Source organism: Ochlerotatus camptorhynchus, unplaced genomic scaffold, assembly GCF_037179485.1.
Source record: "Ochlerotatus camptorhynchus isolate MF236.1 unplaced genomic scaffold, CSIRO-AGI_Acam_v1.1 ptg000006l, whole genome shotgun sequence".
In the NCBI taxonomy this organism is placed as follows: domain Eukaryota; kingdom Metazoa; phylum Arthropoda; class Insecta; order Diptera; family Culicidae; genus Ochlerotatus; species Ochlerotatus camptorhynchus.
Window position 1 is genome coordinate 507,984 of NW_027040498.1, and position 24,233 is coordinate 532,216.

Here is a 24,233-nt window from a genome sequence, read left to right on the forward strand (position 1 = left end):
GAGAGCTCAGTTGCTTCAGGATTAGAAGCTTGGTTTTTGATTAACGGGTGTTCAATAAAAAATGAGAATTTTTTCAGTCATATAGCTAGTAAAAAAATATTTCAACGAATTCAGTATTTTTTATTAAGAACATAATGTTTATTCTTAAAAAAAACGTCAATGAATATTGGAGCAGAAGCCCTGGTCAGCCGTACGACGCAACTTAGTCACGATGCTCTCACAAGAGCGCTGGATGGCACTGAAATCATTCTCATTTTTTATTGAACACCCGCTAGTAGAATTCCTAAACAATCTCTTTTGAAAATAGTTGGTGGACCTGAACAGGGCCGTTTCGGATAGGGAAAATGAACGAAGCTTAACCTCAGGTGCGCCCCTGACGCTTCAGGTAACAGCGCCACGGATGACGTTTTTCCAGCAATACCTTACCTTGAGCACACTCGGGTTTTAGATCAAACCGGAGATACGCTTGACATCACTGTAAGTTATCATGCAACACAACTGGCTCCTCCTTTGCCGAGTCCTTTGCCTCACTTGCAACGTCCAGTTATTGTTTATGCTTCTGATGTTTCTTCGGGTAAGGTTGAAACGAATGTGACAAGAAATTCCAGTTTTCGGCTTTTTTATACCTACTCGAGGGTTAAATTCATCTTGTTGTTGTGTTCTTGTTCTTCCACCGTTTATGATTGGTTGAACGTAGCAAAAGCATGTTATAAAACAGAATAGACACAACAGCGGGGCCCTGTTTACTAAAAATGAACACATGAATAATGCTCGCGTAACATTTGAAAAGGGCCTATCAACTTTTGTAAATAATTTTCTAGGTCCTTTTCACGAGAACCGAAGTACGTCCACGTAAACCAAGAGCACTATCGGGAAGGGGAGAATTTCCCCAACCCGATGGTGCTGTTAGTTTGCGTGGGAGTATTGTGTACAAAAGTTGATAGGCCCGTTTCAAATGTTACGCGAGCATTATTCATGTGTTCATTTCTGGTAAACAGAGCCCCGCTGTTGTGCCACTTTTTGTCGAGTGAGAGAACTCAAACCCATCCGTGCACTCGTCTATGGAAATCAGAGGAAAATTTTTATTCAACAGATTGCGTTCAACGTATCCACATCGTAAAATGGCCGCACCAAGCAGACCGCTCGTAAGTCCACCGGAGGAAAGGCTCCTCTCAAACGGATGGCTACCAAGGCCACTCCAGCCACCGGAGGAGTGAAGAAGTCTCATCGCTACCGGCCAGGAACTGTCGCTCTGCGTGAGATCCGTCGTTACCAGAAATCGACCGAGCTGCTGACTGCAAGTTGCCTGGTCTGCGTCTGGTCCGTGAAATCGCCTAGGACTTCAAGACCGATCTGCGCTTCCAGAGCTCGGCCGTTAATGGCCCTACAGGAATCCAGCGAGGCCTATCTGGTCGGTCTATTCGCCATCCACGCCAAGCGTGTCACAATTATGCCAAAGGACATTCAGAGCCACTTCGTATTTGTGGTGAACGCTCTTAATTCCTCCGTCGAAATCTAACAAGAGAGTTGGGAAGGAAATTTCTGCTGCTTACAACTGATCGCATCACAGTGAATCCTGACGTAAAAATTGCAACCAGCAAGTGCCCTAGAACTAAAAGCGGTGCGATGCTATGACGATGACTGTAAGGGGCTTAGAAGCGTTAACGTTATCTGACCGTGCACTTCGTAGTTGCTCCTCCGTGAATGATAACAACTAATCCACTTGCATAGAGAACTACATAGATGGGTGCATGGGATAAGCTTTCCATCTTCAATGTACAAGCACATTAATTCAATCTATAGATCAATTCACAGCGCCGGCCACGTCCTCCCGGTCTTTTGGGGGAGGGAAGGATGATTAGTTCGACGTCCGGTTGTTACTAGAGACCGAGAATACCTCTACATCTCCACGGCTATCTCGGGAAGGATAGTAGTGTAAGCGAGGTAGGTTATTTTTAGATCAGGATTCACTGTGGTTAGTGATGCGATCGGTTAAAGCAGAATTTGTTTTTTTTTTAAATCCAGTGGGTAGGGTTTTTGATCTAATTTCCGTCCTACTAAGCACAACCCGCGATTTACCTCTCTTTTTTTAACGGGTTTGAACAAAAAATAGAATATCTCTGTCAATGATGACTTTTAAATTTACTCACCTTTCCATACCGTTGGATTTGATAAAGAGTCACAAATTGTTGAGATATTGTTTAAAATCTAATACTGCTTCTTGATTCTTAATTCGTTCTACGAGTTTCAATTCCGTCCTAACGCATTGAAACGCCATTAGATTTTCTTCGTCCTACGTAGAAAAGGGGGATTCGCTAGGAGCGCTTCCTTTGTTTTGAGGACAATGAGCGTAAATATTCATCCAATGCGCTCTAATACGATTTATGTTGTAGCTAATGAACTAACGCATCGGAACAAACCTATTATTGATTTGTGCACGGTGAATTCATTGTTATTATTGATCTTTTCTAATCGATAGAACGGAAATGGGCGATTACGACGAAGTAGCGCTCTACCCTATAGAATAAGGCAATGTGAAAAATTGCAAGGAAGGGGACAGGCCTGGGAGTGAACTCCCTACCTTCTGCTCAGTAAGCAGAAACGGTAACCACTGAACTACCGATGCTACATCGACATGTTTCATCTAGGAATGCTTTCTGATGGCTGTGTTGGGGAAGCAGCATATGCATGTAATTGGTGGATTTGCTAATTAATTCGACGCTTTTGGACAATGCTGAACATTTACCACTTTTTCAATAGTTTCTTATTGAAAATCAACATTCGATATGCATGCTATACGATATGATATGCATTGTTATCGATGCATAGCCATATTTCTGATCGATTGGTGATAAAATTATTAAAATTGGACCAGGGGTAGCTGAGTTATTAACATTCAAAATCTTTCACAATTTTGTTTCATGTTCCATTTTCGATTTTCACAAAGTGTACCCCCATATAGAAATCACAGACGTAGTCCTACGTCAAAAAACACCGACAATCCTAGGGGGCCTAGATAATTCTGGAGGGGGCCTGGCCCCCTTGGCACCCCCATTAGCTACGCCAATGATAGTTTCATTCCGTTTCCCATACATATTCCCATTGGGGACCTCAGAAACTTAACCCACCCTAATCTTTCCAGATGAAGCTGTTTGCATAACCTCCGGTTAAACTACCACAAAACACATTTACATCTTGCCTTTCCAAGAACAAAACTCATTCCTAAATACCATTCTCCTTTCTGCTAGAACGAAATCCGTTTTTGTGAGCTTACGATTTGAACGATAAAACATCTCAAGCCATCCTTCTGACGCAATTTCCAGTCCTTGTTTTGTTAGTGAGCTTCTGCATGTAAAATCGATCGAAAACAGCTGTCGGGGAACGACTGAGAATACGAGCCGGGTATGTTTATTTATTTTTATCCATCAGTAGTGGGCCAATTAAATCGAGCATAACATTGCATAGTTTGAGGAATCTTCCCCCTTCTAGAATGTCGGGACGATAAAAAGTGAATTGCCTCAAGAGCACGTGATCGTTATTCGCTTTGCGGAGGACGACGGCAGTGTTGCCAAAGATCGTTGAATGTATTTATACCCGGCAAACAATTCAGCCATTCAACTTACTTTCTCATGATGATTTCAGGTACGGAGTAACGTCTCCTGAGCAGTCCCGGGCCGGAGCCCATCACCGTGGCGTACGTCCCGGCACCCATCCTGTGGTGGCGTCCCTGGTTACAGTAGTAGCTATCGCACGAGCTCGATAGGTCCCAGTTGGACGAGGATGAGTCACGACTGTCTTGGCTGGAATTGGAAAAAGCAGACGAAAAACAATTCTTAGAAAATTTACTCTTCATGTTGCATCGAAATTTGATTTCTCGGGAATATTCCAGACGATTGCTGGACTGCATTGCAAATTTTAATCCTAGTGTCGAAATCATCTTTGCACCAGTCTCCTAAATGTAGATATGTACCGAACCGACTGCATTGGATTCCTAATCGTTTACCGCCCGGCATACGGCTTCGGAGTTCCCGGTGAAAATTCGTGTTTTGTTTGCATAGAAAGGAAGATAAGCAATGTACCATTTGGTACTATCACACTCGTAAAAGTAAAAGAAGTTGGGGAGTGAGACTGCATTGCATGCTAAAAATAAGTGCATACCGGTAGTCGCAGTCGGTGCGCCTCGCGCGAGGTCAATGCTACCATTCCGGGGATTGGTTAGGAATTGGTGTTCGGTAAGTGGATGAGAGCGGAATTAAAGTAGAATCGTTGATAAAAGTGAGATTCAGAGGTTCAGTTGGACACTCGTTTACCTGCTTGAATATCACATTTGTTTTATCCATGGGCCGATTGTCATGGCACAGCATAATTACCTGCTATTCATAGCTGTTTTTTTGTTCCATACTGGATTTCACATTTTTCAACAAACATAGAACAAAGGGCATCGGGAAAAGGACGGGTCAGCTCTTAACTCCAGTTGACTGAACTATACAAAGTTTGTTTGGGCGGGATTATTACGGTACGTCCCCATTTGGTTGATTCACTACAATTGTAGTCTTAACATACTACTCATTGATACATTGATACTTGGAACGTTCTTGTGCAGCGTGGAATTTGCTGTTTTATGGTCACATATATACAAATCGCAAAGTATGTTACCTGTGGTTTATTTCTGCTTTCAACTTTGATCTGAATTTACAACTTTTTTAATCAATAAAATTCTGTAAAATTAGACATGAAGCTTTTGTAGGTTGTGATATTAGCTACAACTTTTGTCAGTACCTCAAATCCGTATTTCTTTTGCATGATGAACTAGAGTGGGCAGAACTTGTTATTGTTTTTCAGTGAATGTAATTTTTTTTTCTGTAAAACTATGGTAGGTTCAGATCGCTCTCGCTCTTCATCATGCATAAGTGATACGGATTTGAGTTATTGACAAAAGTTGTAGCTAATATCAAAACCTACACAAACTAAATGCATAATTCTACAGATTTATGTTGATTTTCAAGGTTAGAGGCAAATGAATGTAAATGATTTTCCATGCCTACCGATAAAAAAACAAAGTGTGTAGGCGAAATGGTTCTTATGTTGGCCTATGGATCTTTATTGGGCTCACCGATCGACTATACTTTCAATAGTGACCAAAAATAGCCATTAGTACCATCCCAATGACGCGTTCATCTACACTGAACGAATTTGACATATTCCTGTTATGTGGAAGTCTAATAAATTTGCGCTATAAGATAATCCATTGAAAATGATATGGTTGAAAATGTGTCAGGTAAATTCTATATGAATATCTGATACATTTACAATGTTGATAATTTGGTAACTTTTATATGATCGTCATATGATAAATGAAAATCGATTAAATTATAATAATTAACTGAAATGGATTTGAAACCCATAAGCCTAAGCTATACTTTTCACCACAATATAATATATGTGTCATAAATCAATCGAAGTAAAGTTTATGTGAAAATAACATGAAATTTACTTTTTCTTTTGACACATATATTTAATCGATTTCTAAAAATAAATTCGAAAAATAAACATCAGGCAGTGGGAGCTTTCACAGTTGTGCCTTTTTTTATTGTAGCTGATTTGGGATTCGATCAAGATCTGTTGAGGTGTGATGCTTTCGGTGTCTGTGCTCGATTCCACTGGGCCACGGCTGACTTCAAGATTGAGCTCGTTCAAATAGCATGAAGTAAGAACAGCTCTCCCGACATGGAATGTAGTGCAACTTTATGCTCGTTTTGCTAGAGTGAAGACAAATAGCACTGACAAATTTATGTTCCGTTTCGGTGGTGTGGTTTGTTCAAATCTTTCTTAATGCACCTGTGTGCAATAAATCAACGACTAAATTATATGATTTGATAGAACTGGCTCATGAAGTTCGAGTACTACTTAGGGCTGGAATCTGAATTAGCCGTGTAGAAGGCTTACAATTAGAATCATAGCAAAGTAAATATTACAGTAGAATCATTTTTTTTTCAATCTCAATACATTCTTTTCTGGAACTAATTATCATATGAATGAGTGTACGTTAACATCGTTGAAAATTGTTTCAATAATTTATAAAGAACAATCATGTAAGATGTATTTTATTGGGAGCGATATTCATCCCAGAAAAACATGCAAAAACAAATACTTGCAGTTGGATTTCTTAAAAGGCATTTCTATATGACTATTTAATGATTGGGATAGATCTGTTTACAATCTTTAAACGTCAAAAATCAAAGCAAGCTATTACAATGAGATATACATGTTTTCCTATACTGCAAAGTTAAATGACAGTCCAATAGTTTCTACATGTCTATTTACACGCGACATATCAACAAACGTCAAAAATCAGTAAAAGCAACTCCAATAAAATATACATGATTATCTTATAAGATATATATTTTAGTGAGCAATATTCATCATGAAAACAGGTATATTTTACTGAATTTTCTCATAGTGCAAACTTATATGATTTTCCATTAGTTTCTAGATGTCTGTTCCCACCCATGACATATCAACAGTTTTTCACCATGAAATATATCAGACAATATTCATATACTTCTTACCTTCGCTAACCACGTTCGAAGCAAAGTATTATCAAGTACTAAGTATGTGAAATTACGATAGAAATCATTCCATATCGCAGTCATAGTTTTTAAGTGATAATCCAATGGAATCTATCAATCATCACATAGAATGAATAAATCTGCTGACATTGCTATGTTATAAGATGGATCTAATAAACGGTACATGTCGATTTGTTTCAGTGTAGATACAATTGATAAACAGCAGATTTTTAGCGATGGGCCCAATCTTAGATCCATAGGCCAACATTAGAGCCATTTCCCCTACGTAAATAGAATGTTATGAGAAAATAATATTATTAGAAAGTCTTTTTAAGTGTGCTTTTACACATTGTCAAATCAATTGATTTGCAATATGCATTATAGCAAGACATAATTCTATTTAATGGTCCATTTTTGGCATAGTTTGTTCTTCGGTTGTTAACATAAAATAAGTTTCTATTTCTTAGTGAGCGAGTAAGGAACATAAAAATTTTTTTGCGCTAAATAACATCGTTTATGACTGCTTTACTTGCAAACTCACTTCGCTTTTTGAGCTCATCTAAATGTATTAACATACATCGCGTGTCATAAGATGGAAGCGGAAAACTCGTCCAACCTAACTTTCTTAGAGCAAACAACGAGAACTGCTTTTGGACAGACTCAATACGGTTTACATGTGTATCGTTATATGGAACCCAAACTACGCCACGGTACTTAAGAAGAGCACTCACATATGCTACGTACAGTGTTTTGATTGTGTAAGGATCATTAAAGTGCATACTAAATCGTTTAATGAACCCGAGCAGTGTTGGCAAAATCAGAAACCAATTGATATTTTTCCGCTCTCATGCGCTCGCAATATCACGCGTGATATTGGAACAAAATATCATGCTTGATATTGATTTTACAAGCTCCTTTGATATTGCGAGACTATTCACAACGTGCAAAAATCAAGCTGAGAGTTGACTCGACACAAAAATGATTCCGTTGCACATCATTTTCTTAGAAAAAGAAAGTATACTTTGCTATCTCTTTTTACTCTTCACCGATGGCAGACACGAAGTGACTGCTGCCAGCCGTTATGGAAGTTTCGGTTGCATTCGGGTGTAAAGCAAAAATCATGAAACTCACCACATTTTGTTGAGATTTGCAGCTGGTGAGTTTTGTTAGCATGATATTCCGTGCAAAGGCCTCAAAATCCAATATCAATCTGAGTAAGAAATTAACCAGTAATAGACCCCCATACAATCCCACTGCGACCTAGCAAGAAGTACAGTCGACTTGTTTCGCGCTCCGGTATTTCGGAAGTTTTCTCGGTATTCGGTTGGTTTAAATTATCAGTTTTTTCTCGCTTAGTGATTACTGGCATAGTACCCGGCTAAACAATTATCTGAAAGTGAGTTTTTTTTTTCTGAGAAGAAAGTGTGTTTTCGGCATCATCGGAAGGAAAATTGTTTTTGCGATTGTCAATTCGCCAACCATTTTGCCATCGGTGCGTGATCACGCATACCTGCACACAGATCATCGTCATCGAGTGTCAGCATCTGCCTCCGCATTTATACCGGTCATCCATCATCGTGTGTCCAGCTGAGTGCCGAGCCTAATACAAGCACACCACTACAAAGATCGCCCGCACACGCGCATCGAAGGTCACCCACGCTGCGCGTCGCTCCGCTGCTGCTGTGTAATCACTCGGTGGTAGTAGTATAGCAGATAAGTTTTTTTTTCCTGTTTCTTTCTCTCGCCCATCAGTTAAATTTAATTTTGTGTTTCTGTGTTTGTAGTTTTTTTCTGTTTACACTGGAGTCGCTTTTTACGCGGGTGATACGTCCCGCGTAAAAAAAAACCGCGTAAAAAAAAACCGCGTAAATTCCGGAATCCGCGTAAAAAAAAACCGCGTAAATTCCGAAATCCGCGTAAAAAAAAACCGAGTAAAAAAAAAAACCGTGGAAGAAAAAACCGCGTAAAAAGCGATATACCGCGTAAATTCTGAAATCCGCGTAAAAAAAAACCAAAATCCGCGTAAAAAAAAACCGCGTAAATTCCGGAATCCGCGTAAAAAAAAACCGCGTAAATTCCGAAATCCGCGTAAAAAAAAACCGCGTAAAAAAAAACCGTGTAAAAAAAAACCGCGTAAAAAGCGACTCCAGTGTATTGTGTCTGTGTGGTTTTAAGCATCGTTTCAGTGGTAGAGCGTTTACCGCTCCCACTAGTACGGCAAAATGGACGTCTCGTCAGAAGACGATATGGACATTTTGTCGGAAGATGAAACCAGTTTGCCACTCGATGGCAAGAAAAGACGAAAACGTCCTGTCATTCATGGTTCGTCTCAGAAAAGCCCCCGATCGCGAGCCTATCCAGATGACTCGACTGGGCCATGGGTTGTCTACTTTCAGCCCAAAAACAAACCTTTGAACTTGATGCAAATTTCCACTGATCTGACGAAGCGATACTCGGCCGTGACCGAAATCACGAAGGTTAGGCATAATAAACTTCGTGTTGTCGTTTCTAACCTGAAGCAGGCTAACGAGATTGCTGCCTCCCAGCTCTTTACGATTGAGTACAGGGTTTACATACCAGCTCGTGATGTGGAGATCGAAGGTGTGGTCACCGAAGCGAGTCTGACCCCCGAGATCTTGGAGAAGCAGGCGGTTGGCCGTTTCAAGAACCCCTTGCTCCCCCCGGTGAAGATACTGGATGTCCAAAAACTGGGCTCAGTATCTGTCAGCGAGGGTAAAAAGAGTTTTACCCCCACAGACTCGTTTCGCGTGACCTTTTCTGGTTCAGCCCTTCCTCAGTACATCGAGTTGGGAAAACTTCGGCTACCTGTGCGCTTGTTTGTTCCTCGGGTCATGATCTGCCAAAACTGCAAACAGTTGGGACATACGGCCTCTCACTGTGGCAGCAAGGCACGCTGTTCCAAATGCGGGGAGAAGCACGAGGATGGCGCCTGCACAGTCACGGCACCAAAATGCGTGTACTGCAAAGGATCTCCTCCTCATGGTCTCTCGTCGTGTCCGGTGTATAAACAACGCGGGGAAAAACTAGAGCGCTCTCTTAAAGAACGTTCCAGGCGGTCTTTTGCAGAAATGCTTAAGACAGCCAAGCCATCGACCAACGAAACAAATCCCTTCGCTCTTTTGTCAGATGACGAGTCTGGCTCTGACTTGGCTGAGGAGGGAGTTTCTTTCAGTTTTCCGGAAGGTTCTGCCCGGAAACGAAAACGCATCCGTTCGCGGAAAGTTGCAGATCAAGAACCCCAAATCAGCTTGCCCAAATCAAGGAGTGGTGGAAAAAAGGAGACTTCTACTCCTCCTGGATTCCGCAGAACTGATTATACCCAGGATTTTCCACCTCTCCCGGGGACATCCAAAACCCCCGATGCCCCAATTTTCAGAACACAAGCCCCTTCTTCATCTGGGTTGTTCTCATTTGATAACATTGTGGACAGTATCCTCAATTACCTCGATATTTCTGATCCTCTGAAAAGCATTGTTCTGGCAATGCTTCCTACTGTGAAAACCCTCTTGAAGCAGTTGACATTGAAGTGGCCCCTCCTTGCAGCAATCATCTCCTTCGATGGATAATTTTCCAAACGAGGTCGGGGATTTGATCACTGTTCTACAGTGGAATTGTCGAAGTCTTATTCCTAAGATAGAATCGTTTAAGTTTTTGGTTCACAATAATGATTGTGATGCATTTGCTCTATGTGAAACTTGGCTCTCTTCAGATATCGATCTTCCTTTTCATGATTTTAACATTATTCGACTGGATCGTGAGGATTCGCGTGGAGGAGGAGTACTTTTGGGGATCAAAAAGTGCCATTCCTTCTATAGAGTGAATCTTCCACAATTTCCAGGTATTGAAGTTGTCGCATGTCAGGCTTTTGTTAAAGGCAAGAGCCTTTGTATTGCTTCTGTGTATATTCCTCCCCGAGTTTCGATTAGTCAAAAACAACTTTCAGATATCTGTTCAGTTCTTCCTACTCCACGGTTGATTATGGGAGATTTTAATTCCCACGGTACAGGCTGGGGGGAACTGTATGATGACAACCGTTCTACTTTGATATATGACCTCTGTGATAACTTCAATATGACAATTCTTAACAATGGAGAAGTAACACGTCTGGCTGGTCCATCCTCAAATGGAAGTAGATTAGACCTCACACTTTGCTCTAATTCATTATCGTTGGATTGCACGTGGAATGTGATCCAGGATCCCCACGGTAGTGATCACTTGCCGATCAAAATTTCGATTGCCAGTGGGTTCAATCCGTCGGAATCCGTTAACGTCGCGTACGACCTCACCCGTAATATCGATTGGACAACGTTCAAGACCGCGATAGATGAAGCCGTGTCGTCGGTAGAAGAGCTTCCACCGTTGGAGGAATATAACTTCCTCTCCAATCTGATCTTGGACAGCGCGCTTCGAGCTCAAACTCGGCCGGTTCCAGGAACGTCTTTTCGTAGGAAACCTCCTACCCCTTGGTGGGACCAGCAATGCACTGAGGTTTATCGTAAAAAGTCCGACGCGTTTAAGCTTTTCCGGAAACGTGGAATACCCGAATATTTCGAAGCGTACTCGACTCTTGAACACGAACTCAAGAGCCTCATCAAAGCCAAGAAACGCGGATACTGGCGGCAATTCGTGGACGGTTTATCGCGCGAAACGTCGATGAATACGCTTTGGAACACGGCGCGAAGGATGCGTAACCGGTCTTCAAACAACGAGAGCGAGGAGTACTCGGATCGGTGGATTCTCAAGTTCGCGCGAACAGTATGTCCTGATTCCGTGCCGGCACAGATGATTCCTCGCGAAACGACGAATTCGGTAGACGAGATCAGCCAGCCTTTTTCAATGCTGGAGCTCTCACTCGCGCTCCTTTCGTGTCGCAATTCGGCTCCGGGGGCTGATAGGATCAAGTTCGACTTGTTGAAGAACCTCCCAGACGTCGCTAAGAGGCGCATGTTGAACTTGTTTTGTCAGTTCCTGGAGTTCAATATTGTTCCAGATGATTGGAGGCGAGTGAGAGTTATAGCCATTAAAAAGCCTGGAAAACCCGCGTCAGATCATAACTCGTATCGTCCCATCGCGATGTTATCGTGCATTCGAAAATTGTTGGAGAAAATGATCCTTTTTCGCCTCGACAAATGGGTTGAGACGAACCACCTACTCTCAGATACTCAATTTGGTTTCCGTAGGGGTAAGGGAACGAACGACTGTCTCGCGTTGCTTTCCACAGAAATCCAGTTGGCTTTTGCTAAAAAAGAGCAAATGGCTTCTGTGTTCTTGGATATTAAGGGGGCTTTTGATTCAGTATCGGTTGAAGTCCTTTCAGACAAACTCCACGCTTGTGGCCTTTCCCCATTAATTAATAACTTTTTGTACAATTTGCTGTCAGAGAAACATATGAGCTTTTCTCATGGAAACTCTACAGCTTCTCGATTTAGTTACATGGGTCTCCCCCAGGGCTCATGTTTAAGTCCCCTTTTGTATAATTTCTACGTCAGAGAAATTGACAATTGTCTAAGTGACAACTGCACGTTGAGACAACTTGCAGATGACGGAGTAGTGTCAATGACAGGGCTCAAAGAGGTCGACCTGCAAGGACCCTTACAGGATACCTTAGATAATTTGTCTACTTGGGCTATCGAGCTAGGTATCGAATTCTCCTCGGAGAAAACTGAGTTGGTCGTTTTTTCTAGGAAGCATAGCCCAGCACAACCGAAGCTTCAACTTTTGGGTAAGCCGATCACTCAGTCCATGTCTTTCAAATATCTTGGGGTCTGGTTCGATTCCAAATGCACCTGGAGATCCCACATTGAGTATCTGAGACGAAAATGCCAACAAAGGATCAATTTTCTCCGAACAATTACCGGAACGTGGTGGGGAGCTCATCCGCAAGATCTTCTAACGTTGTACCGGACAACGATTTTATCGGTTTTGGAGTACGGTAGTTTTTGCTTCCAGTCGGCGGCTAAAACTCACATCATCAAACTGGAACGTATCCAGTATCGTTGTCTTCGTATCGCGTTAGGATGCATGCACTCGACTCATACGATGAGTCTCGAAGTGTTGGCGGGCATGTTGCCACTATCGGATCGGTTTTCGGAATTGTCCCTCAGGCTCCTCACCCGTTGTGAAGTTATGAACCCACTGGTAATCGAAAACTTTGAAAAGCTTCTTGAGCTAAACCCTCAAACTCGTTTTATGTCATTATACTACGTGTACATAACTCAGGATGTCAGCCCTTCACAGCATAATCCCCATCGTGTATGCTTCTCCGACTTCGGCAATTCAGTTAGTTTTGATTTATCTATGACGCGGGAGATTCGTGGAATCCCAGAACATCATCGTTCCATGATTGTTCCGTCAATTTACGCTGCAAAGTTTGGCCAAGTTGATTCCGCAAGATCGTTCTTCACAGATGGATCACTAATAGAGTCGTCCGCTGGTTTTGGTATTTTTAACGAATTTCATAGCGCCTCTCGAATGCTTCAAGCTCCTTGTTCCGTATATGTTGCTGAACTGGCGGCAATACATTGTACGCTAGAAACGATCGCCTCACTTGCACCAGATCATTATTTTATTTTTACGGATAGTCTCAGTTCTGTCAAGGCTATTCGCTCTATGAGGCCGGTAAAGCACTCCTCGTATTTTCTCATGAAAATACGAGAGCTTTTAAGTGCTTTATCTTTAAGATCTTTTGTCATCACCTTTGCATGGGTCCCATCTCATTGCTCGATTCCGGGCAATGAGATGGCTGACTCACTTGCTAAGGTGGGCGCTATGGAAGGCGATATTTACGATCGACAAATCGCCTACGATGAATTTTTCTTCATTTATCGTCAACAGTCACTCGTCAGCTGGCAGAATAAGTGGAGTGAAGGGAGTTTGGGACGATGGCTATATTCGATCATCCCTAAGGTGTCGAAGAGTCCTTGGTTCAAGGGGTTGGATGTGGGTCGAGACTTCATTCGTCTGATGTCTCGCCTCATGTCCAATCACTATTCGTTAAACGCTCACTTGTTTCGTGTTGGGCTGGGAGACAGCAATCTCTGTGAATGTGGGCAAGGTTACCAAGACGCCGATCACATCCTTTGGTCTTGTGCTGAGCATCGTGGAGTCAGATCTGAGCTGTGCGATTCCCTTCGGGCTCGAGGTAGACAACCTAATGTTCCAGTTCGGGATATTTTGGCTAGACGTGACCTGGAGTTTATGAAACTCATATATGTTTACTTTAAGAATACTAACTTTAGATTGTAAGTTTGATTAACCTTGTGTTTAGTTTGTGTATTGTGCGGGTAGTTTTTTTTTAATGTTTGTTTTCAAGATGAATAGAAATAAGTTCATGTTTTAGGATTAATTAAATATTTGTATAATAAATCATATTTCAAACCTCCTTCTCCCTTTCCCCACCCAAAAAATTGTAAATCTCCACTAACCTCGAGACGACCGCGAGTAATCGGTTCAATTCCTTTAACTCTAGATTTAAGACAATAATCATGTATAATGAAAATGATAACTCGGCTCTGTAAAGTTTATTCGATTGAGCCTGTACAAATAAATTAATATAAAAAAAAAAAGACCCCCATACGGTAGTAGAAAATACACAACTTAACAGCAGCAGTGACAATGTCGCACATTTCCAGGGTCAGTTGTTTATAAACAGTTGCTACCGCGTCGTCAGCGATGCGCGCTGGCTTAACTCACTGAGATAATTATTCCTACAAATTTCATAAACTACATCGTATGAACGTATGCAAATACGAGCCTGAATCAATTTCATAATTATCTTATGTTTTCATACGCCATCTATAGTATTCATAATTTGATACAACAAAAGGTATACGAAAAACATTAAAATTTCATAAACACATCGTATGAATTATTTTGGTTCAGCTTACGGCAAAAAATCATACGATGATCGTATGAAATTTATTTAAACAGTGCAAATCAAAACAACAACAAAACACAAGATGGCGGATCCAGCTTCAAGACGTGGCGCAAGGCTCCGTAAACCTGTAAGTAAATTTAGTTCGTATTGTTTCATTGTAGTCTACAACTTTATTTACATTTGTAGACAGTTAAGCAAGCTGCTGCGGACGGGTAAGTGTCAGATATATGTTTTGTTTTTGTGTTGATAATTTAATACAACAATAAAAAATTTTGAACAGGAATCGGACACGAGTACAAACAAAACTACTCGCAAAATCGTAAGTATAAAGTTCTCAGTTGGCTCGTTATTTTTTACAGTACCGAAGGTAATCCAGCCCCGAGCTTAAAGCCTCCCTAATAAAGAAAACCTAACCTAACTTTACAATTTTTGTTTAAAGAAATTGGAACCACCATCAATATCCAAATCAGCTTTTCTTCCTACCACAGCTTCAATAATTCAACTGGGATCTTCTATTCCAGCTGTGTTCAAGGCAACAGGGTTGACAGAAAATTACGCTAAAGTGCTGCAGAAAAGAAAGACACTGAAGTCCTTAGAAAATGTAGGGCAAAACAAACAACAAAATTTCTTAAAAAATTAAAACTAATCGGTTTCATTTTCAATCCTCAGCAACCCAAATTGACGAACTGGTAAACCGTTTAAAACTGCTACTCCAGCTAGCAAAACTGTATCTATTGCTGCAGCTCCACCTTTCCCAATAGCATCAGGGTCGACGACAGTTACCACAGTTACAGAAAACACGAGCTGCCTCGGAGTCTCAATTTAATATATATAATATAATAAATATAATAAATAATTGCTTGGTTTAACGGCTTTCTCAGTCTTAATATCACTCTAAAGACTACGATTTAATCTGCCCGACGCTTCAGTCATAGGTTTTAGTTCATGTTCTATGGCCGAAACGTCGGACAGATTAAATCGTTGTCGTTAGAGTGAGATTAAGACTTAGAAAGCCGTTAAACTAAGCAAATCACTCAAGTACTAGTCGTCATCACCACTAATAAAGTAATTAATCAACTCAAACTATATTTTTCATTCATATCCTTTATGAGTTTCATACGAAATGACAAATGAAATTGTTCGTAATATCCTATGATAGCTATCGTTCGTTTAAATTGAGATTCATAGTTATATGCATGAAAAATCATACGATGGCTGATTGACAAAAAACTGACAGTTCTTCATAGTTCGGTCGTATGAAATTCAACATAAAATCTTGTCGCAAAAAATCATACGATATTTCTATGAAATTCGTTTGATTAATAATCTCAGTGTAGGTGCTTCGAGAAAGGTCAAAGTAAACATTGGTGAGTAAGCATCCTACATAGCCGTTCCTACCGCGAGGAGCATTAATTCTTGTTAAAAAACAGACACCCACTTTCCAAGAGAAAAACTATCTGTCTCGCTTTATATGTACATACCGGAGAAAAACTATTGTGTAGAGTTTAAGTAACAAATTCATGCATAAAAGGTTTCGAAGAATAAAGAATCGGGGCATTCGCTGCCAGACTGTTGAGCAGTTCAGTCGATTTGAATTCTCTCTAGTTTCGTTCGTTCGTTCGCAAGTCGAATTAGCTCCGCGTTGTATAGTGACGCTCTCGCTGACCCAGCCATGGGTAAGAAATCGCGCGGTAACGCGAGTGCCGGCTTACCGGGAAAACAGACTCTCCCAGGAGACGGCGCGACCACCGAGCCAGCTCAGAAGAAGCAGAAGAAAACCCCATTGCCCGTCCCGACAGGCGTTGCGGACCCGCAGCCGGGGCCTCCCGGAACCAAACGACCCAGACCTGAAGACATCAGCGCCACCGCATCGGCAGCAAAAAAGCTGCTGAGCAACAATCCGTTCTCCGCCCTGCAGAACGGAGCCCAGCCGCAGTCGGACCCTGAGACGGTGCCTAAAAAAGTTAAGTTGCCACCCTTCTATGTGAAGGGCTTCCCTCCCGGGCTATGGGAGCAGCTGGATTTCTACATTAAGCAGGGCCTTCGCTGCACCATTCAACGGTGCACGGAAGGCTACAAACTGATGGTCTCGGCCGAAAATCACTACAACGCAGTCCAGGCCCTCTTGGACAGGATGAAGCTGGAGTACTTCTCCCACAACGTCGAGGCCACCAAGCCGCTGAAAGTGGTGCTGCGCGGGCTCCACGACATGGACACCACCACCTTAATGGACGAGATTAAGGCGAACGGCCTCAAGCCGGTCGAAATCCACAAGATGACCCGCAGCAAGGCCATCAAGTATCGTGACCAGCTCTACTTGGTCCATCTGCAGAAGAACTCCACAACCGTGAAGGATCTCCATACGACACGCACACTGTTCCACATCGTAGTGAAGTGGGAGCGGTATAAGCCAACCCACCGTGGCGTCACTCAGTGCTCGAACTGCCTATTGTTCGGGCACGGCACCAGGAACTGCCGCATGGCCAGCCGCTGCATCAAATGCGGCAAAAACCACAAGATCGACGACTGCGACAGCATCGAGGAAGCCGCTCCCACATGCGCCAACTGCGGTGCTGCCCACAAGGCCACGAGTAAGGCCTGTCCGAAGCGGGCCGAATACGCCGAGATCCGGAAGAAGGCCTCGTCCAACAACCAGCCCGGTCGCAAGAAGGTCCCGGAAAACAACGCGCAGAACTTTCCTCCGTTATCACCGGTCCAACCACGGCCAATTCCAGTGTTGGCGCCGCTCCCGCTCAACCAACAGTTGGCTGCTGCCCAGTCGGCTGCCGCTGCAGTACCCAGTCAAGCCTCCGGCCCATCGACGGATCCCCCTGCTCCGGGATTGGCCGGTACAACCGGTGAAGCTACAGACGATTCTCCGCTGTCAACGGATGAGATCGTCACACTGTTGGCCCAGGCCATCATCATCAAGCGCACCTGCGCAACAAGAACACAACAGCTCCAAGCTATCATCTCCTTCGTCGCTAATTATGGACCGTGAACCCATAAAGATCGCCAACTGGAACGCTCGCTCCGTAGGGGCGAAAAACATTGAGCTTGCAGACTTCCTCCGCAAGCACGACATCGACGTGGGCCTCCTCACCGAGACCCACCTCAAGACCGGTGACAGCTTCTGGCTGCCCGACCACAGCATTGTCCGGCTTGATCGCACCAGCTCCAGGGGGGGCGGTGTCGCGGTCATCATCAAGAAAGGCATCAAGTACTGCACCCTACCCCACTACCGCACTTCCATCATCGAGGCCGTCGGCGTAGAGGTGGAAACATCGACCGGAAACATCCGGTTCATCGCCGCCTACTGTCCCCGGCAATGTACCGTTAGCAATGGTACAGCACAGCAGTTCAAGAACGACCTTGCCATCATAACCCGCACCAATGCCCGCTTCGTAATCGGAGGGGACCTGAACGCCCGGCACGAGGCCTGGCGGAACTACCAGCAGAACCAGAACGGCCGCCTGCTATTCGACCATTCCCAGCATGGTCTCTATTCCGTCTGGTTTCCGGACGAACCAACCTTCACATCACCGACGGGCAACCCATCGACGCTGGACCTGTTCTTGGCAAACACCAGATTAGCCAAGCCGGTTGCCGTCAACGACCTGAGTTCGGACCACCAACCGGTGCTGACCGAGCTGGGCTACAACGTGGCCCCTGCACCGTGCCAGCGGAAGGACTACCATCGAGTCAACTGGGTCCAGTTTCGACGCGTGGTCGACCGCCACATCGACGACAACCCACCGCTCGACACAGTGGAGGACATCGACCGGGCCCTGGAGGGTCTCCATCAAGCCATATCCGTGGCTGACGAAGAGTGCGTTCGACGAGTTCCTGTGAGGGGTAAGTTTCAAGCAATTGATTCCCACACCAAACTCTTGATTCGGCTCAGAAATGTTCGTAGACGCCAGTTTCAGCGGACTGGGGATCTGCAGCGTAAATACGAAATGGTCGATCTGAATCGGCAGATCGCTTCCAGAATGGTCTCAATCCGGAACGAGAGTTTCGGGCGGCTCGTTCAGAACCTGGACGACCGTTCCAGACCATTCTGGAAGGTTGCCAAGGTGCTGAAGTCTCACCCCAAGCCCATTCCACCACTTAGAGTCAATGACGAACGGCTTATCACCAACGAAGAGAAGGCCAATGCGATTGGGGAGCACATTGCCCAGTCGCATTTGCTTGGCTCTAAAATCCCAAGTCCACTCGAGAACCAGGTTGCGCAGTGCGTCCTGACGTTAGATGCCTCCCCTTGTGCCGTCCCTCCAGAAGAACGGATTACAGAGGAACAAATTTGCTCAGCGCTGAAATACAGTAAGAACATGAAGGCTCCCGGGTTTGACGGAATATTCAACCTAGCGTTGAAAAATCTCAGCCCGAGGGTGCACTCGCTGCTAGCTGCCACCTTCAACAGATGCTTGGAGCTGCACTACTTTCCAAGCATCTGGAAGGTGGCAAAAATCATCCCGATCCGCAAACCTGGGAAAGACCCTTCACTACCGTCAAGCTACAGACCGATTAGCCTGCTCTCAGCGCTGAGCAAGCTGTTCGAAAAATTGATCCTCAGCCGACTAAACAAGTTTGTGGAGGAACATGACATTCTTCTTCCGGAACAGTTCGGGTTCCGTAAGGGGCATTCCACCAATCATCAGCTAGTGCGGGTGATGAATAACATCCGGAGTAACAAAGCTGTATCCAAGTCCACAGCCATGGCCTTGTTAGACGTCGAAAAGGCGTTTGACAATGTCTGGCACGACGGACTTATATACAAGCTTTGTAACTCCAACTTTCCACCATACCTTGTGAAAATCACCCGTAACTATCTCCAGCAAAGGTCGTTCAGGGTGTCGTTGAATAGTTTCCTTTCGGGACAATTTCCGATCCCAGCAGGTGTTCCGCAAGGGAGTCTGCTGGGACCACTGCTTTACAGCATCTACACGTCGGACATCCCTCCTCTAGGAGACGGTTGCGTGTTCTTTCTGTTTGCAGATGACACCGCGATAGCCGTCAAAGGTAGGATGCCTCGTGAAATTACGAACAAGCTCCAACGATGCCTTGACACCTTTACTGATTATGCCACCACGTGGAAAATCAAAATAAACGCCTCGAAAACCCAAGCGATCATGTTCCTTCACAGACAATCATTAAAACTTAAACCGTCTCCCTCCTGTACCGTAATAATGGATGGTACAAGGGTCGAGTGGTCCACTGATGTTACTTATCTCGGGATGTTGTTCGATGAGAAGCTCCTGTTCCGCTCGCACATAGAGAAAACCCTAGTTAAGTGCTCCGCCTTGGTTAGGTGTTTGTATCCGCTCATTTGCCGCAGATCCCGCCTCTCAAGGCAAAACAAACTGGCTGTTTACAAACAGATCATAGCCCCCGCGATCTTCTATGCCGCCCCGGTGTGGGAATCGTGCGCTCAGACCCACAGGAACAAAATCCAGGTTGCACAGAATAGAGTGTTGAGGATGATCCTAGATCGTCCATTCGACACAAGAATAGCAGACCTCCATCAAGAGGCAGAAATTCCCAAAGTAGATTCCAAAATTGATGATATGACAACTAAATTTATTCAAAAATGCAATCTTTCTGAACATGCTTTAATAAGCAATTTGTACATAGTAGGTTAAGTGTATATAGTAGAGTAGGTTAGTTTTTAAGCTGTAAATAGTAGTATTAAGTAGTTTCTCTTCAAATTCTAAAAACAAAACAAACCAATCCCACCAAGGTGGTCGACCGTGTACTAAGTCTAGGACTAATTCTGTAAAACAAATTTTGAATTTTGCCCATACCTAAAGATGAAGAAATCATTAAATCACTTAGTAAAAATTTATATGGTAATCGTCCAAGTTAAACTAAAATAAAGATCATTTAAACTAACTAACTAACTAAAAAAGAATCGGGGCAGTTGTTCTGATGAGTTTATTATCCGAGGTTTGCTAGGTGCGGACGAGCACAGTTCCAACCTCAGGATAACTGATTCATCAAAGAGCTTTTTCCATACAGTAGAAATGGAATTTCACTGTCTTTCATTTTACGGAGAAAGAAAGACCACGCGAGTTGTTGCTCTACGTTGGGCACTTCAACACGGGAGTGAAACATGGATGCGCAACGGAATATGGGCGCTTCATTCCGAGCTGCGATATCACAGCTTGCAAAATCGACCGCAGTTGTTTGCTCGTTGATTTTTGTCTACAAAAATCAAGCGTGTTCTTGGGCGTTGGTGGGATTTGATTTTTTGATATTTTCCCAACACTGAACCCGAGCATGTTATTTGCTTTGTAGATATGCCATCAAATATTATAAATTTCGAATTAGGCCGGAAAAAATTACAAGTTTTTCTTTTGTCACTCGATGCTCACACCAGTTCAGGGGGGGGGGGGCTTAAAAATAAAACATTTTAAATTCGTTTTACATTACATCTAAACATTAAACCATACATTTCAAACGCTTACATTTTTTTAGCCTTCACATTAGCCACTAGCCACAAATGTTGACTTTATTATATGTAACACTCGGGTTATCAACAAGACATTTGGCGCATAAGTTTTTGTATCCTTTCAAGCAAGAACATTGGTAATAATGTAGATGAATAGGAGCAATTGATTTTTGGCTATTGATAAATTCCGGATAAACCATCAAGCGGAATACCACAAACGTAACAGTTCTTATAAAAAAACGTTCTGTTTTCGATAGTTCCTCCCTATCCAAATATAACTTAGTTTTCTCAACAATTGTGCTTGCTTCAAAAAATCTAAATAGACGTATGGATTCAGGAAGGTCTATTCAACAAAATCCAAGTGTAATATTCAAAGGAAGGAGCCAAAATCCATCTTGGCTGAACATAAAAACCAAATTTAAACAAAAATACCTATTTTTGTCAATTTAAAGCTAGCTTTGTGTGTGCTTAAAAATCATCACATATGAATTCAGCAAGGTCAATTCTATAAAATCTAAGCATAACTTTCAAAGGATGGTATCACAATTCAACTTAGCAGAAAGGGAAAACCAAATTTCGAAAGAAAAAAAAAAATACTTTTCGAATTACAAACCCGGTTAAACATTCACTTATGGATTCAGCAAGGCCCATTCTATAAAATAAAAGCCTATTTTTCAAAGATATGACCCAAAATGCAATTTGGTAGAACCGAAAAACCAAATTTCTATGAAAATCTGTATGGATTCAGCAATTCTGTAAAATCCACGCCTATTTTTCAAAGGTAGGTGCCGAAATTCAACTTGGCTGAACAAGAAACCCAAATTTCTATAAAAATGAGTACTTTTGCGGATGCGAATCTAATCACTGTTAAAACGTGGGATGGACAATAAAGTTATGATTCGAGAATGCACTAGAGGAAGCACCAGAATATTGAAGGCGTACGGCAGCGATACTGCGTTAGAGATTATGGGGACGTTCAAGGCCATTGTAAAAGTAGGATCTCGTTCAGCCGAAGCGGAGTTTTTCGTAGTACCGAGTGGACAACGCAACTTGTTGGGTGATGCTACTTCAAAGCAACTCGGTGTTCTGAAGGTGGGCAACGAAGTGAATCAAGTGATGAATTTCGACGATACAAGTTTGCCGTTTTCGAAAATAGCTGATATACGAGTTCACATCAAAATGAATCCGGAAATAACTCCCTGTTTTCAACCATTGCGTCGCATTCCTATTCCTATGGAATCTGCTGTAAATAAGAAGTTGGATGAGTTGTTGAAAAGGGGCATTATTGAAGCAAAGAAAGGACCTGCTACATGGGTGTCACCACTGGTGGTGGCCAAGAAGGCAAATGGAGATATACGTTTGTGCAGTGGTCAGGGATCGTCACCCGATGCTCATTATCGAGGACATTTTGATGAGAATTGGTAAAGGGAAGCTCTGGAGTGCATTGGACATTAAGGATGCATTCTTTTTGTTGGAGCTGGATGATGAAACACGAGACGTAATGACTTTCATCACGCATCGAGGCCTATACCGGTTCAAGCGTTTGCCCTTCGGTTTGGTTTCAGCGCCCGAAATTTTTCAGCGAGCAATGGACGATATCCTCGCAGATTGCGAAGGTTGTTACTGGTACCTCGATGACGTGGTTGTTGAGGGAAGCACCAATGAAGAGCACGATGCTCGTTTGATCAAGGTACTACAAAGATTTACGGAGAAAGGTGTGAGTTTAAACCAAGAAAAATGCAAATTTCGTGTGATTCAGCTAGATTTTCTTGGATACAAAATCAGCCAGCAAGGTATTCTTCCTTCAGATTCAAAACGAGACACAGTAATGGGATTTAGAACACCTGAGAACGAGAACGAAGTGCGATCGTTTTTAGGGCTAGCCAATTACATGGGAAAATTCATACCCAATTTGGCTACCATTGATGAACCTCTTAGGAGATTAACGCAAAAAGGAGTTGTGTTTGTTTGGGGAGAATCAGAACAATCAGCGTTTCTGGAGATAAAGTCTAGAATAGCAAAAGCGAGTTGTCTAGGATTCTACAGATTGGAAGACGAAACCTCACTAATAGCTGACGCTAGTCCTTATGCTCTCGGAGCAGTTCTCATACAGACCAACAACCAAAATGAGTCACCCGTGATCGGGTTTGCTTCTAAATCGTTGACCGATACTGAGCGAAGGTATTGTCACTCTGAAAAAGAAGCACTAGCTCTAGTATGGGGAGTGGAATGTTTTCAAGTATACTTGATCGGACGAGTTTTCAATCTTGTAACTGATTGCAAGGCCCTAACCTATCTTTTTACGCCAACTTCACGTCCGTGTGCCCGTATTGAGAGGTGGGTCCTGCGGCTTCAAAGTTTTCAGTACCGGATTGCGTTCATATCTGGTCAACTAAACATAGCTGATGTCTTGTCGCGACTCTCAACTCTCCAGCCCAAACCATTTGATAAAAGCGAGGAGCTACTGGTGCATGAGATCGCAACGACTGCTGCAACTGCAGTTGCTTTGAAATGGGAGAACTTCAAAATAGCTAGCCGGGGAGACAAACAGATAAAGAGCATAATTGATGCTCTTGAAACTGGATGCAGCGATGAACTACCGTTAGTATACAGGTCCACGTTCAACGAGTTGTGCAGAATAGGAGATGTTCTACTCAGAGGTGATCGCATCGTAGTGCCAGAAACGCTACAGGATCGTGTGATTCAGATAGCACATGAAGGGCATCCAGGAGTTAGAATCATGAAAGCTCATTTGCGTACGCATGTTTGGTGGCCCAAAATGGACAATCAAGTGGAAAATTTCGTGAAGGCTTGTCGTGCAAGCATTTCGGCTGAATATAGATACAGTCATATACATAGCTGGATAGAGATACAGTCGAAAAGGAGAAAGGTAAACATTAAGCGGATAAGAAACGTCGAGCTAAGCCAAGCGATATTGAAGCTGGAGATCAGGTTTTGGCTAAAAGGCCGAAGAAAGACCATAAACTGAACTCAGATTATTCACCAGAGGTGTTCGATGTACTCAAAAAAGAAGGAACCGATGTCACTATACGTTCTACTTCATCGGGCAAACTGTTCCGCAGAAGCGCAGCTCATTTCAAGGTGATTTCCCGAGACCAGAGGAATGCTGGAGCTTCACTGCAGAATCAGGATCTAGATGGAGAAACCTCTGAAAGCGAAGTTATACAAACAGCAGATCCTGCTCAAGAAGACAAAGTTCCCGTAGAACCATAGGCGTAGCCAGATAGGGGCAGGGGGGGGGGGGCGACTGCCCCCCCCCCTAAACTCGGCAACACAAAGGCTTTCGAGGAAATGG

At 43.2% G+C, this 24,233-nt stretch overlaps 1 protein-coding gene across 9 annotated transcripts in view; it reads right to left on the reverse strand.

Moving 5' to 3' along the window:
* LOC135717437 (uncharacterized) overlaps positions 1 to 24,233 on the reverse strand; it is a 340,543-nt gene that overhangs the window by 55,395 nt on the left and 260,915 nt on the right. For all 9 annotated transcript variants that reach the window (XM_065239563.1, XM_065239555.1, XM_065239549.1 and 6 more), the window contains one exon: positions 3,624 to 3,800. In XM_065239563.1, coding sequence (XP_065095635.1) covers positions 3,624 to 3,800 — 177 coding nt within the window. The remainder of the gene's footprint in view (positions 1 to 3,623; positions 3,801 to 24,233) is intronic.